At 54.6% G+C, this 15,907-nt stretch overlaps 1 protein-coding gene and 1 long non-coding RNA gene across 3 annotated transcripts in view; one reads left to right on the forward strand and one right to left on the reverse strand.

The window, feature by feature from the left end:
• Window positions 1–11,709, reverse strand: part of ECE1 (endothelin converting enzyme 1) — a 94,166-nt gene extending 82,457 nt beyond the window's left edge. For both annotated transcript variants that reach the window (XM_053920158.2, XM_053920160.2), the window contains exon 1: window positions 11,271–11,709. In XM_053920158.2, the coding sequence (XP_053776133.1) occupies window positions 11,271–11,273 (3 nt within the window). In that variant the 5' untranslated portion in view covers window positions 11,274–11,709. The remainder of the gene's footprint in view (window positions 1–11,270) is intronic.
• Window positions 11,710–12,823: 1,114 nt separating this feature from the next.
• On the forward strand, window positions 12,824–15,490 carry LOC123479085 (uncharacterized). Its single transcript, XR_006654574.3, has 3 exons — window positions 12,824–13,121; window positions 14,103–14,158; window positions 15,000–15,490. It is a non-coding gene; the product is annotated as an uncharacterized lncRNA (long non-coding RNA).
• The last annotated feature ends 417 nt before the right edge of the window (window positions 15,491–15,907 follow it).

Raw genomic sequence — 15,907 nt, forward strand, 5'->3', positions numbered from 1 at the left:
CCACTGCTCTGAGATGAAGTCCAAATCTCTCACCGGGTCTATATGGCCCCATGGTACCCCCTCCCTGGTGACCTCTCAGCCTTACCTTGGCTCACTCCTGCTCCTGCTTTCTACTGCAGCTACACTGAACAAGCTATGGGTCACCCACCCCAGGGCCTTTGCACATGCCATTCCCGTGGTCTAGAGTCTTTTCCTCTCTAGCTTTTTACCTGGTTAACACTAAACCCATTGTCAGTGCTAATCCCAAGAGGCCCCAAACCCCTTCCAATTCCATCCCTGCCAGGCGCTGGGAATACAGAAGAGGCCGCGGCTCTGCTCCAGCACAAGTCCACCTGGCAGTAAAATCTGGCACTAGGCAGTTACGCTGTTACGGCAGGCCCGGATCCCACCACTTGACAGGAACGATTCTGCTTGCTTAAACCACTCGGAGAGTTTAGGACTGTTATCATTCCCCTTTTACTTAGGCACAAACAGACAATCAAGCAATTTGTTGAGGTTGCTCAAGTAAATGGCACAGCTGCAATTCAAAGCTAGGCCGGCTGACCCCAGAGTTCAAGCAAAAGAGCCGGAAAGAAAGTTTCCGAGAACAGCCGTGGAAGGAGGAACAGGCCTAACGGCTTCGGGACAGACGTCGGGGCCCGTGGCCAGTGACACCGCCCCTTTGAGGAGAGAACTGGACATGCACCACTTGTGCTCACAGTGGACCTTTCCCATTTAACGTTTGCCGCCACCCTGGGCAGGGGGTTGCAGTGTCCACTTCACAGGTGGGCAGCCCAGCCCCAGAGAGGAAATTTTACCCGCTAAAAGGGCCTTTACAACAGATAAGTGGAGAATCCAGGGTTCACGTTCTAGTGCACAGGTGGCAAACACAAGGCCCAAGGGCCGAATCCCGCCCTCCACCTTGTTTCTACCCAGTGGCAGTGCCGAGCTCTCACTTAAGAGTTACAGAGTAGTTACATTTACACAGTACTAAAATTACATTCAGCCCTTTGAAGGCAGCTGCGAGGCTGATGTGGCCCCCTGTGAAAATGAGTTTGACACCCCTGCTCTAGTTGATCCCAAGGCCCCTTCTCTTAACCCCTGGGCCACACCGTACGGGCAGGAATGAGTGAGGGTGTGGGCTTTCCATCCCCGGCCTGCGTTTACTGCCTCTCTGCCCCATGCATCCCACCTAGGCCTGCGTGCACAGGCATGCACAGGCATGCACACACGCATGTGTAAGCAGCAGTCAGGTGGGCTGACGAAGAGAATTTCCTCGCCTCCCTGCCTAACTGCATTCACCGGAGCCGGAAAACCACTTAAGTGAAGGCTGGCACGCAGGCGTCCTTCCCAGCTCTTCGTGAGGCTCAGAAGGACAGAATCGCAATAGTTAATAAGAGCTCCCCCCCATTTACTGATGACCTATTACGTGCACTGCCCTATCAGCTTCCCAGCTTTCCTCGAATCATTCCAACCACTCTTTGAAACACCACGAGAAAGGTGTGGCAGCCATTCTGTCCCATGTGTGAGAGAATCGAAGCTCCGAGGTGGTCGCTGGCCCTCGGTCACCCATCTGGGACTAAGGAGCAGAGCTGGGACTAGAACCCAGGTCTGTCTGGCTCCAAAACACAGATTTTAACCAGAAGGAGCACTAGATGCAGAGTCCTGCTGTTACCCGCCCGCCTGTGTAGGCAAGTCTCTTTCCCTTCCTGAGCAGCTGAATTCCTGTGAGGATGCTGGTCTCGATGACGTCGAAGTCCCACCCCCACCCAGCCCTTCTGTGGCTCTGTGAACTTTCTTGTCCACCCCTCCCTCCACCTACCCCCCCAGGAGCCCAACAGGATGCTGAGTAACCACCCATTTGACACTCAGGTCAAAGAAAGAAGAAGTACCGCCTTCTCATGGCTGCCTCCTGCCCCCGATCAGGCCAGGACACCCAGAAACCACAAAGCCACAGGATTCCCTGAAGCCGGCATTAGGAGCAGCAGCCCAGAGGGCAGGGGGGCTGAGGATCCCTTGTGGCCATCACTTCCTCTGCCCTCACTTCTCAACAGGGTGTGCGGAAGTTGGGGAGGCAGGCTTTGACTCTGTGCCCTTCCGGCCCCATCTCTCGGGGTCACAGGGCCTGGTGGTGGGAATGTGGTCACTCGGGGAGAATCCTGAACTCACCCTGGAAGTCTGAGTTCGAGGAGAAGTTTTAACACAAACCTGACTGGCTGCAAAGGCAATCCGTGCCCACCATGCTCTGCTGCCAGAACGTTTTGCAGCCTCTGTGACGCCCCGTCGCCCTCTCTTCCATCCTCTGATGTAGCTGCTAAAATCTCAGATCCTGGAGTGACAGAAGCCTCCTTGCTCTCAGGACAGGCAAATGAACTGAGCCCACTCGCACCTGACACCCATCTCCCTGCCTCACTCCTGCTCCCTACAGTCCACCGTGCACATAGCAGCCACGGCCTTTCTAAAACAAACTAAATGGAATCATCCCCCAACTTAAGAGCCCTGACGCGCCTTCCCATCGCTCTTAGAATGGAACGTCAACCTCCCCGACGCCTGACAAGGCCCTGTATGCCCTGGCCCCTCCATGGCCACTTCTTCCTACTCCTTTTCCCCCGGCTCCCTCTGTCCAGCCACATCGGCCTTCTTGCCGCCCATTAACAGGCCACATCCCGCATCCCTACCTCAGGCCCTTTGCACTTGCTGTTCCTCGGCTCAGAATTCTCTCCCACATCTTTGCCTGACTTCCACCTCCTCAGCCTTCAGGTCTCAGCTCAGAAGTCACCTCCTTCTTTGCCCACCCATCTAGGGTAGCCCCTCCCCACCTCACAGCTACACCCCAACACGTCATCTTTTCTTTTCTTTCCTTTCTCTGAAGGCATCTCTCAGCTGGTTGGTTTGCCTGTGTCGTCTGTGGCTTCCTTCCCTAGAATATATCTCCTTAAGAGTGAGGATTTTGCTGCCGTATCCGCTTTGGTCCCCACAGCGAGGCTGGACCGCATTTCATCCTGACAACCCTACAGGTGAGGTTGCTGGAGCTCAGGGAGGTGGAGTCACTTGCCCAAGGTCACAGCACCAGGAGCTGGCAGAATTCATACCCAGGTGTCAAGCCCTCCTCTATGGAAGGGGCTCCCATGCCAGAGGCCCATGCTGGGGGCTCTCACCAGGGAGGGCTAATTCACAATGAGGCCCTGAGGGAGGGTTCCAAGAATGAAGAGCCTACTCACTTTCTCAAATGGCCCTTCCTCGGAGATATGGAACAGCTGGGGCTCACTAGTGGGACAGACACCACCCTTGGGGTGGGGAAGCAGAGAGCAAATGGCTCCCAAATGAGGGGAGCCCACCAGAAACTAGGAAATCGATCAACCTACCCAATATTCTGCAGAAGGGGAAACTGAGGACCAGGCAGGGGAAAGACTTACCGAAGATCACACAACCTCGGGGGTCACACAGCCTCATGGCCTGGGGTCTTCAGGCCCAGCAGGACCTCCACCCAGCCTTGACAAATGCCAGGTGCCACCCAAAGCCCAGCGTCTAGGCAGAGGGTCTGCCCAGAGCTGCCAGGCCCTGAGGGCAGGGGCAGGGCCCCACAGAGCAGATCTGAAGCATTAAGACAAAGAAAGGAATCAAATTCCTTCCTTCTTTCAAAAACATTCATCCAGGGCTTCCTCTAGTGTGGGGTGGGCCAAGAGGTAAACAACACGCTCTGAACTTGCACTGCCCTCCCAACCATGTGGCAGTTTCTGTGAAAGTCACACACACAGGCCCCTCTGGCCCAGCAGCTCCACTCCTAGGTACGTGCTAAAGAGAAATGGTGCCTAGGTCCACAAAGAGACAGGCAAGAGCGTCGCAGCAGCCCACGGACACCGGCACATACACCCTCCCAGCGGGTGCACGGCAGCCTGAGAAAGGAGCAGACACCGGCCCAGCAGCAACATGGGTGAACTACAAAATATGCAGCGTTGGCTGAAGCCAAAGGAGACCAGACCAAGAGTACATGGATTCATACGGATCCAGTTCAAAACCAGGGAAAACTAGAGCGACGGAAAGCAGGTCAGTGGCCGCTGGGAAGGGGGGGACTCATGGACAGGGGCCCGTGGAAACTCTGGGGAGGTGAAAATGTTCTACTTTTTGATCAAGGTGATAGAACATTTGTAAAAATCGAGCTGGACAAGATAGGTGCATCTCACATAAGTGAAGTACACCAGTTTTTAAAAAGGCGCTGTCTTGCTCTTGAGAAGCGCCGAGAGTGGCAGAAGCAGGGCCGGCTGCTGTTCTTGCAGCTGTGCTGAGAAGAGGGGCTGAGGCCCCCCCGAGCCCCCCATATGTGCTGGGATGGAGCGGGGTTCTTCTGAAACAGCACCTGGTTAATTAAACTCTTCCGACTACATACAAAATAGTCCCCGATCGCTCCAACTCAGAGATGAGAAAAAACAAAGCTCAGAGAGGTGGTAATATACTCGTCCAGAGTGTCACGGCAAACCATGCTGGAGCTGGGTTTGAACCCGGGCCCCCTGGTCTCCAAGGCCTACTTCCGCTGTATGGGTGGGCAGCCCCGTCTCACTGCCCTCCCCTTCCCACACCTCCAGGGTGCCAGTCCCCACCCTCTGCCAGCTGGAGGAAACAGCTCATGTACTGGACTCCGTGCTTCTGTGAAAGTTGCTTAGGAAATGTATCCTTCCTCTCCTTCCCACCTCTTCCACCCTCCCTCACCCCATCGCTGCCTGTCATGCACCCCTGAGGTCATTTCTGCCCTGGACCTCCGCCCAGTAAAAAGCAACCCCAGAGGCTGGGCAGCTGTGTGTGTAAGCAGGGAGGGTGAATGTTGACCAAGGGGCTTCCTCAAACCCCGGGCTCCCTCGGCTCAGCCTGTGACCCCTGAGTACCGGGAGGACTTGAGGTTACAGTCCCCACCCTTGGCTCCAGTTCCCAAGTGACGCAACCCAGTGTCCGGATTCAGGGAATCAGAATGTTTATCTGAAATAACCACGACCACCACACATTCAGTTCTTATCCTGTGCCCAGAACTGTGTCATGAGCCATCTCATTAATCCTCGCCAATGGCCCTCCAAAGTAGGTACCATTAAGGTCTCGCTTTATAGATGAAGAAACCGCAGCTCCAAGGGGGTCAGTGACTTGCCCGCAGTCCCACAGCGAGGGAGTGATAAAGCTGGCACTCAAACCCAGGCCTGGCCAACTGCCAGTCCGAGCTCTGAGCCAGAGGATTATGCTGGAAATCCTACATGCCACTGCTGAAAAGGCCCCTTAAGTCAGTCTGTCCCAGCCACGTCATTTTACAGATGGGAAAACTGAGGCCCAGCAAGGGAGAATGCCTTGCTCAGAGCCACAGGAAACGATAAAGCCAGAGCTTGGGCTGGACACTAGATCTCCACCCTTGGCCTTGCTCTCAATGACCAGATCAGAGCACCAGAGCAGGCCACGTGCACCTGGACGGGCAGCTCCTGGGAGGCAGGCGCAGGAGGCTCTGGTTCCAGGCTGAGGTAAATATTGACATGTCGGTGTTTACACTGTAACGCTACTCCTCCCGGCTGTCACCCGTCTGGCTCTCAGGCCTTCCCCTCCAAGGAGGCCAGGAACGCAAGGGAAGGAGGATGGGGGAGAGGAGCCTTCTGCCCCAGGGCTGCTCCTCTTCCTGCTCCTAGGGGCAAGTGTTCAGGGAGTCTGGGACAGCTCCAGTCCCGGGCCACTGAAGACTTGAGCTGGGGCCTCCAGACAATGCCAGGAGTTGGGGAGATGGGGGTCTGGGCTGGAGTCACAGGCTTGGGTTTAAGTCCTAGCTCTGCCACTCACTGGCGGCGGGAGCCAGGAACAGTGGGTGACGGGGGAGTAGAGGGCTCTACGGTCAGGTGCAGTGTAAAGGTGAGAGACAATGATCAGCATTTCAGCCTGGCCCACGTGGGGCCGCAGTCAGCAACCAAGGCCTTTGGCCTAATGGGCCTAATGATTCATCCGGTCCCGGTCCCGGGTACTTTTCCCAGGAAGGCGGGGTTTCTGCTGAATGGAGTGGCAGCTTGGGAATGAAGCTAGAATCCTAGGGAATCAGGGGCCACTGCCTAGTTCCAGTCTCTAATTCCCCAAGTGATCTCTGAGACTCTGCTTTTACAACTCTATAATGGGGATAAACCCACTTTTCTGGGGTTGGTGTGAAGATTGAAAAGGTTACATTTAATGCCGGATGCTCATTTCGCCCCTCGGTCTTCCCACCTGTAGAATGGAGGATTGGAATTAGATAGTTATGAATCCCCTCTTAACGCAAGCACTCCATGGTCTTAAGATCGAGCAGCCAGGCCCACCTCCCTGTCTCCGGGTCCTGAAGTTAGATACTCCCTCAGATAATTTCTTGAATATTCTGCAGAAATATGGCCCCTCAGAAGCCCCAGGAGCCCTCCGAGAGCCAGGACAGGCCCGCAGATATCCCAGCCATCCCTGCCCTCAGGGGGTCAGGAAAGGACAGACCCTCCAGGCCCCAGACGGGGGGTTCAATCAGCACTGCTTGTTCATTAAACTCTGTCCCACAGACTGTAACTCTTTAAAGGACAGGAGAATGTCTCCTTATTTTAACCTCTCCAAAGCTTGGCTCCTAAGAAACATGCCATTCCACTAACTGAGGCTCCAATGCCATCTCTTCTGGGAAGTCTTCCCTGATACACACCCATGGCCAGGTTGACTCTGGAGCTGCATCCTCATGGGGGTTCTTATCATTTTCTACCCTGTTCAGAGGCATTTGGGAACTTGGCTTTTCTCCTTAACAGACTGGAGTTCCTTGAGGCCCGGGCCCTGCTGGTTGTTTGTGTGAAAGGGTGCAGAGAAGAAGGTCCGTGTCCACAGGGAAAGGGGCTTTGTGGGGCCTCTGGGAACAGGGCCTTCCCTCCTTATTGCCCATTTTGGGCAGCAGGATGGGGGTGTAGTGTGGGGTGGAGAGAGTAGTGACTAAAGAGGGCACACCACTGTCGTCTCTCCCAGGGCTACCCCAGCGGCCTCCTAGCTGGTTTCCCAGCCTCCAGCGCCCCCTGCCCCCATTCTCCACGAAGCAGCCTGGGTGACCAGCTCAAACGGCGCATCCGCCACGTACCTCCCTTCACTCTGAGCATGAGGGGCTCTCCACAGCCCTTGGGATGAAACCCCAAATCTTTTTTTGAAGAATTTATTTATTTATTTTTAGACAACGGGGAAGGGAGGGGCAAAGAGGGAGATACAAACACCTGTGTGGGAGAGAAACATCAATCAGTTGCCTCTCACATGCTCCCCAATGCGAGATGGAATTAGCAACCCAGTCTGTGCCCTCACTGGTATTGAACTGGTGACCTTTAGCTTTGCAGACCGACGCCCAACCCACAGAGCCACACCCGTCAGGGCTGGAGCCCCAAATCTTTAAGAAGACTCCCCCTAGATGTGCCTGCCCCAGGCCACCTCCCTGTTTTCAGGGCCTCCAGATGAGTTAATTCTCAAACGCACCACGTTTTGTCTCATCTTGCCCATAACTGCTTCTTCTGCCCAGAATGCTCTCCAGGTCCCATTCATTCTTTAGGCCACGGCTTCAATGTCACGTCCTCAGGGAGCCTCTTCTGATCCCCAGGCCAGGTTTCCCTATCTGCTCCATAACACCCTGTGTGTCTCCTTGGTAACAGCAACTGCACTTGCAATTTCCTGCTCCACATCTGCCCGCCTGCCAGACTGTGGGAGACAGACCTATCCGTCTCCCTCACACTGACCGCAGCCCCAAAGCCTTATGGATGGTGCCAGGCAAATTTGCTTGGTGAATGAACGGACGGACGGACGAATGGATGGATGAATGAAGCACTTCAACTATGGCTGGTGCGCTTACCTTAGTTAACTGAAAGGGAAAAAATAGGGAGCAAACACAAAAAGTCTTAAATAGTTGCTATTGATTCTTCCCTCACTACAGACATCAAAGTGTGGACTTTAGCCAAGCTGGTTATCTCGGCTGATGCCTGAAACTTTCTGCCAAACCCGCGCTGTTGCCTTCTTACCCCTCAAATCGTGTTCCTCCCTGATAAGTCCTGGTCTCTCCAATTCTTTCTGGGAAACAATGTGGTTATCTTTAACAAAAGTTGACAACATGCCTGTTTACCAAAAATTGTAGCAATGCAAGGAAACACAGTGAGTAACCCAGTTACCAGCACAGACCTGGCTGCCTGAGAAAAGTCCTCCCGTGCTCTGGGAACCCCACACGCGCTTCCTGAGAAGGGAGCAAATCTGCCCCACCTAGTTGGACAGGAAGTAGGTGGTCCACCCAGGATTCAAACCTAGTAGCTAGACCCTGTCCTCAACTCAGTCTCTTACAGTAAAGATGATTCCCACCCCTCAGCTGCAGCTTTAAGCTCAGTCCTGGGCTTGGAACGTGGAGGAACATTCTCAAGGTGCCACAACAGTAGATTGGAAACCCTGGGTTGGACCTCTTTCCCCCTCAACCTGTCTCCTGGTAACCCGCCAAACATCCTGGCTGTTCTGGAACTATCTTACTGTGTGACCCTGGACAATCTCCTTCACCTCTCTGTGCCTGTTGAGTGGCATGAGGATGACTGGACACAGAAGATAGAAAAAGCCTGCTCAGAACCCTCATCCCAAGCCTGCACTGGGCGGGCAAGGGGCGGGGATTCCACTTGAGGCCTTTAAGAACTGCGCTGACTACCTGCCAAGAGGTTAGAGACCTGGGTGGGGAGCTGGGGACCATCAGGGAGATGCAGCCAGGACAACAGGAAACAGCACACACACTCTCCAACCGAATCCTGTTAGAAACCCGGGGGCCAGGGGAAACTTGGCCATGCTGGAGAGGAGGGAATGCTGGATTTGTTTAAGCCCCATGGAACAGGAGATCCGAGGAATAAACACGTTAGCAGCCCTGAATCGCCCCCACCTTAGGAATGAGCACAAAGACTAGTGTTTAAGGGAAACCAAAATGACGGGAGCAGGGGAGGAGGGGTGGGCGGCCTGACAGCAGCCTCCACCCCACCCACACACGGGTCGACCATCCATAGTGCAGCTCCAACTCCTCAGCCAGCCTAAGCCTCAGACTCTGGACCCAGCAATTTCCCTTGCCCACTTTCTCCTCTTCCCTGGCTCTCATGCCCAGGTGCCAGGTAAGCCCCATTCTGCCTTTCCAGGAGCATTTCCTGTGCTTTTTCACATGTCCTCCTGCCTCGATGATCTTTCCAATTCGGATGCCACCTGCTCAGTGACACTTTCTCTCCTTTCTCCAGCCAGGAGGGATCCCTGGCCTGGCGTGAGGTCTTTACTCTCCCAAAGATGTGTCACCTCGCCTGAGGGTTCATGCACATACGGACTGGTAGAAGCTTCCTGAACGCCGTGTCTGTGACAGTTTTTCTCCTCCCTAGCACAGGGCTTAGCGTATCACGTACCATTAAATATTCCATAAACCTTTGCTGGATGATGGACAAGTGAAAAATTCTGTTAGTATTCCTGGCTGCTTTTTCTCCCTACTACGTGATAAACTTTAATCCCTTCTCCAGATTAGCAAATCGGTTAGATGTCAGGCAGAACTTCTCAACTCGGGCTTTAAGGCTGTACAAGAAAGGAACCTAAGCTGTATTTGAGCTGGGTTATCTCACCAAATCCCCACACCAACCCTGTGAGCTGAAACTCACCTCATTTCACTGATAAGGAAACTGGTACTCAGAGGTGAGGATAAAACTTGTGGGGAAATGGAGGAGCTGGAATTGGAACCCAAATCTGTTTGATGCCAAAGCCTGGGGTCTCCTGGACAGGCTAGAGGGAGTCTGAGGTTGTAAGGCTCTGAAAAATGTCACCAAGTCAAGGTGACCTCTCTTGGGGGGGTGGGGAGGGGTTAAGGAAGAGAAACTTTTCTTTCTGATCAACAAGTCAGGCTGGGCTTGGAGGCAGAGTAGATAATATGACCACCAAGTCTCACCCCCTTTTACTGCCCATATTCTGAGACCTGAAGTCAAGTGCTGGTCCACAGGGAGTGAGCTCTGCCACCGAAAGGGTCCAAGCAGAGCATTCCCGGGGAGAGGTTCCTGACCGGGGAGCTTGGCTAGATCCAGGATGAGCTCTAAGCACCTTTGGGTGTGGAGTCAAGCCATAATTTCATTATTACTGACCCTGCAGAGGCAAGTTGAGGTGGAGAGGGAGGCAGACACTAGTGGGGGAGGAGAAAAGGGGTGCTGTAAGGACCCCAGCTCTGGGCAGAGAAGGAGTTGGCCCTGAGGAGTCACACTGGTGGATTCTTCGTGTCTGCAGGGGGTCCCGTCCTGCGCCCACCTGGGCCCCCTCAGGCTTGGCAGCACCGCCACAGAGAAGTGGTGGCTGTAACCCTAGGTCTGGTAGCCACCATCACCACCGGCACATGCCCACTTCGGGCCCTGCATGGTGACTTGTGCCCACTTCATTGGGCACAGAGAGAATCAGAGGGGCCTGTCCATGGGGAAAGGAACCAAAGACAAAAGTAGGTGGCCTTGGCCCCCAGGACTGAGAGCCAATCAGCAGGCCCCAGAGAGGTGACTGGAAGGTCTTTGCTTTCCGTCCAGAGATAGGTCCCTCCCTAAAACAGCCCCAAAAAGCCCAGCCTGGACCAAATGGGTTTCTCCCCTGGGGCTTCAGAACCAACCTCCTTCCAATATCCCTCCCCAGCTCCCTTCTCCTTGATGCCATTGCCTATTCCCTCCTCTGAGAACCCATCACTGGGAGATGTTGGGGAGACCAGATTGCTGGGCGCAGGGTTCCCAAGAGTCCCCTGGTCTCTGCCCACAACCAACCTGGTTGCCAGCCTCCACTCTCCACCTCCTTCAGCCATAGCAGGATCGGTAGTTCCAGGGGGTCCCGACCTAGCCCCCTGAACGCATTTGGCACGGCCACCCACGATGCCCCAAGCTGAGCCTCAGCCCCAGACCGACCCGGAGTCCCGAGAAACTCGGGTCCAACGGATCCAGCCTCTTCGGAATTGTCCCCAACCCCCCCGGACCCAAGCTGGAAAAACGAGGTCTCCAAGCCTAGCCAGGTCCAGGGGTTTCCGGACGTCCCAGACCAGAACTACAACCGAACCGATTCAGTCACCCCAAGCTCTCCACATCCGGCCAGGTCCAAGCTCGGCGCGGCCGCCCCCGACGGAACCAAGCGCGGCGCCGCCCGGAGAGTCGAGCCCTGCCCGCGCGCCCCCAGACTCCACGCCTTCTCAGAGCTGCAGCCCGCGCCCAGCCCCGTGAGAACCGGGCCGGCCCCTGCTACGACATCGGCGTCGCCGTCGGGCACCGTCCGGGATGGGCCATCGCGGCACTCACCATAGCGCGCGCTCCGCTCCGTGTGGCCTTCGGCTCCCGGCCGCACTCCCCCGACTGCGCTGCTCGCGGGCCCGGCGGCGCGCTCGGCTCCCCGCGGACGAGCGCGGCTCTGGCGCCCAGTCTCCGGGAGGGGGGGGGGACGAGCCCGGCCAGGGGCCAATAGCGGGGCGCGGGGCCCTGGCCGCGAAGCCAATCACACCCGGAGGCCGGCCCCCCTCCACCCCCTTCCCGCCGCCGGCGCTTTAACCCTCCGCGCGCCGGGGAGGTAGGGCGAGCGGCTTGCGGCCCCGGAGCGCAGGAGCCCACCGGCTCTCAGACTTCCGGGGGCCCGGTCCAGACCTAGCCGAGACCCGCGCCGGGGAAAGGCGGAGCCCGGGGAGCGGCTCGGCGGTGCAGGGCGCGCGGCCCCGGGAGCCTCGGCGACCTTTGTCTCATGCCTGGCGCCTGTACGGGAGTGTGACCCAGGGCGCTGCAGCTGCGCGTGTGTTTGTGTGGAGTGCGTGTGTGTAAGAGGGGAGGAGAAAGGAGAGGAGAGGAGAAACAGCAAAAGCGGGGGAGGGATGGATCCCGCGTGCCTGAGTGTTTCTGTGACGGAAAGACAGAGACTGACTATATTTGGGGTTTGTTATTGCGTGCTTCCGTGTGTGAGTGAGTGTGTGTGTGTGTGTCAGAGTGAGAAAGGGGTTGAGAGAAGGGGGTGTGAGGGAAGCAGAGAGAAGGACCGATGGCTCTCTGGGCATGTGTGTTTGTATGTCCAGGGGAGAAACTGTCTGCATGCGTGTCTTGAAGTGTTCTGAGTGCGGGAGGAAGGCACAGACAAAATGGTGTTGATGTATTGGTATGATGTGTGAGTGGTGCATTTGGGGCCTGTTGTACATGCATGTTGGTGTGGTAGGAAGAGACTGTCTCTGCTGTAAACAGGCAGAGACCAAATCCTGGTGGCTGCGTGGTGTGGTGTGTGCGTGTGTAGGTGTGCACACATGAGGCCCAGGCTGCGATTTGGTACACTGTGTGCAGCCCAGTTTGCAAGGAAGAGAGACGAAAACGTTGTGTGTAGTAAAAGTGTGTGTGCTTTACTTGTGTGACTTTGCAGTCAACTATATTTGTGTTGTGTTGAGAAAGAGAAACTAATGTGTAGGGGTGTAATAAAGATTGTTCAGGAGAGGCAGAGGCATCTTGGAAAAGGTGGGATTTGGGCTTTGAAGGATGTATAGGAGTTCATGGGCTGGAAGGAAAGACTTGGTTGGAATCTTGCTTACCAGCTATGAGGTGGGGGAGTAAGAGGGTGTTGAATTGGCTGGGGACAGAGGTGGATTCTAGGACAGAGGGCACCTACTACCAGGGGGGGGAGTAGGAACAGCTGACAATAAATAACCCTGCTCAGGAGTTGGCTCAGGGTGACTCAGAATGCAGACGAGAGGCCTAGGCCCACAGTGCTAGGCTCCAAAAAGGACCGTCTGCTCCTGGGCAATGTGTGGCAACCTGGAGCGTGGGCAGGCAGTTCTTCGCCCTTCCGTTCAACAGCACCCTGAATTCTTCCATGTGGAGGAAAAGACACCGGGAGGAGTCTCACCTGTCAAAACTCACAGCGTGTTGAGTGCAAAACAGGGAAGCACGGTGGAGAGGGTTGGGCCATGCCCTGAAGGTGCCCAGACCTTCTCTGGCCAAGACACTCCCTCCTGGAGGTTGGGTGACTTACACCAGCTGCCCAGGCCTGGACTGGTTTCAGATTCCTGACCAGTCCTCAGAAATCTTCCTGGGAATCTCAGTGTGACGCCTGCAGGGACATTCTGAGACCCAGGGAGACAAGAACATGGAACCCAGTTATCCTGCTCTCCATTTGCCAGCAAGGTGATTGTGGGGGATTCCATTCTCTCTGAGCCTCAGTTTTCTCCTCTGTAAAGTGGGATTTGTAATGCCTGCCCACCTTTCTGCACACTTGAAGATTTGAATTAGTGTTCCTGTGGGCCCTTGGCAAGCCTTAAAGCACTGGAAAACGTTCAGCATCCATCCATTTATATAAAGTTCAAAACTAAGCAAAACTAATTAATGCTGTCAGAAGTCAGGCTAGTGTCACCTTTTTGGAGGAAATAACTCAAAAGGGGGCGCCAGGGAGACTTCGGGGTGTTTCAGGATGGAGAGGATGGGTACAGGGGTGTGCTTAGTTTGCTAAGTCTCCTCAGAACCGGTCTGCGTTTTTCTCTGCGTTAGTCCAACATGTTCCAAAAAGAAAAAAAAGAAAGGTCACATACCCTCACTACATTTTACTGACTCACACAGGGTAATTGTGGAACGCTGTCTCAGCGAGGCAGGAACTGGGCTGGGTACTGGGGGCACAGCAGTGAGCAAGATGGGACCCTGGCCCCACGAAGAAGAAAACAGGAGAGGGGCGTGGCTTCCTCACCTCGGAAAGGGGTGTGCCGTCAGTGGGGAGGAGCTTGCCCAAAACGCTCTCTGGAATTGGCAACAGCCCCAGAACTGGAACAGAAGCCTCCCAATGTTATGGCTGAGCCTTTTCCATCCCGCCAGGCCGCTCCAGCAGAGGCAGTCCCTGGCCTTACACTGCCCAGGGGGAAAGAAGTGAGAAGGTTGGCTGCCAACTCTGACCCTAACCCCCAGCGCCTTAGGGATCCTCATAGCTCACCTCCTCCGCACAGCCTTCTGGGAACAATCCTATGTAGTAGATACTATGACTCTACATAGTATCTACTATGATCCCGCCCCCTATTGCAAGTTAGAATTAATGTTCAGAGAGGGGAGGGGACTTCGCTCCTGCGCGGGCATCCTGCTGCTTCTGCTGACATTTGTGGACTCATGTGCTCTCTGACACAGGCATGGCGGTTGTGTGGCACGAGAACACGTTTCCCTTGTCCGACTCCTAAAGATTGGTAGGTGAGGGGTGCTTCCTCCAAATACTCAGGTCCCTTTGGGGGCGGGCAGGGCGGAGGGAGGCACAGCGATTGCTGAGTTGGAGCACCTGGTATCAAAACGGTGGGAAATGCAGCTTAAACTGGAAAATACAGGGGGAGAACCAGCTTTAGGCCTGGCTCCATCAAGGAGCTCAGATGATGTCATCAGGATTCAGCGTCTCTCTTTGTTTCTCAGGACCTTTCCCTCTCAGCCGGCCTCATTCTCTGGCAGGATCTCTCACGGCCACAATAAGGGTGCTAGCAGCCCCAGCCGTGCGTCCTAGTCTCTCAACAGCGCTGCCAGAAATAGAGACTTTTTCTCAACAGTCCCAACAACATTCATTTCTCAAGTTGAGTCTCATTGATTCTTATTGACCCCTTATTGACTGTTCTCAGTCAATCACTGTGACCCAGGGCTCTGGCCAGGCCTCAGAGAGGGCGGGTCTCAGAGGCACCTGACATTTAAGTCTAGATGTGTTCTCCAGTCAATCCAGCCTCAGGATTCACCAGAATTTGTGGAGAGGCCTTTTGCAGGCCTCTACATTTTACAGGCCTTTAGTCATGGCAAGAATTGGTATTGGCATTCTTCATCTGTTTTCCCTGTGTCATCCCCTTGTACAGAATAGGTGTGTGGTAATGTCTGGTATACAGTAGGTGCCCAGAGTCCTCAGTGGTTGACTGGTGCATTTTTTAGACTGGTGCCATGTACCAAGTCAGAGAGAGTCTGGACAAACCTCAGTTTGTCCCACAGGCATGCAGGCAGAATGAGACACGTTATAAGAGCTATTGAATTTTTTAATTTTTGGTCTTCCAAAACTAGACGGAAACTGCAGTTGAGAGCTCACCGGGGGATCTCCAAACTCTCTAGGAACAGACAACACACATACTCACACCAGCCTGTCTAAGAGGATGTGGTCAGGAAGACATCGGAAGGAGCCCATTAGGAGGCTGGAAGGGAAGGGAGCAGGCAGAGCTCGTCAGACCCAAACAGACTGTTTCTTGACTCATCCGACCCTGCAGAGAAGTCGCCTGGGGTGGGGCTGGGGACCAACATGTCTCAGTCTGAGCTCCTTCCCCTTGGGTTACCAGCCACTCTGATTCAATTGCGCCCTTTGAGTTTCTGTGAGGGAATGGAGGTTCAGCAAGCCCTGAACAATAACTGCTCTTTACCGAGTGTGTGTCGGGCCCCATACTGGGCACTTTCCATGATTTAAATACAGGACCAATGGAACATATTTTGGATACTCACGTTATCCCTGCTTTTGCTTTACTTTTCCTACTGTTTTCTCCCTTTACCCTGATTTCCATACTTAATTTCAAAAGTAAAATAAAACACATCTGCTTTCTGATTTCAAATGTAATAAATACATGCTTACTGTAAAATGATGCAATCCAGGAATGAGTACAATGGAAAAAGCCCCACTGCTCAGATATTAACTAACTCCTGGATGTGGTTCTGCATTTAGCCGTATTACCAGATGTGTGTCTGTTTTGTGAGAGGAAGAACATTATTAACCTGTTGATAGCCTCCCTGCCTTCTTTGCGGAAGGAAACCTTGCAGGTCAGGCAGCTTCAGCCGGGCTTTGTCCTGTGGATCTGGGTAATGGGTGGAGGGAAAGGAAAAACAAGTGAGGAGAGAAAGGACAGAGGTCACTGGGTGGAAAAGACAGGAGAGGCTGGGGAAGAGGGCCAAGGACGTAGGAGCCGGTGCAGGCTGAGCTTTGAGAG

This window comes from Desmodus rotundus, chromosome 3 (assembly GCF_022682495.2).
Source record: "Desmodus rotundus isolate HL8 chromosome 3, HLdesRot8A.1, whole genome shotgun sequence".
Taxonomy (NCBI): domain Eukaryota; kingdom Metazoa; phylum Chordata; class Mammalia; order Chiroptera; family Phyllostomidae; genus Desmodus; species Desmodus rotundus.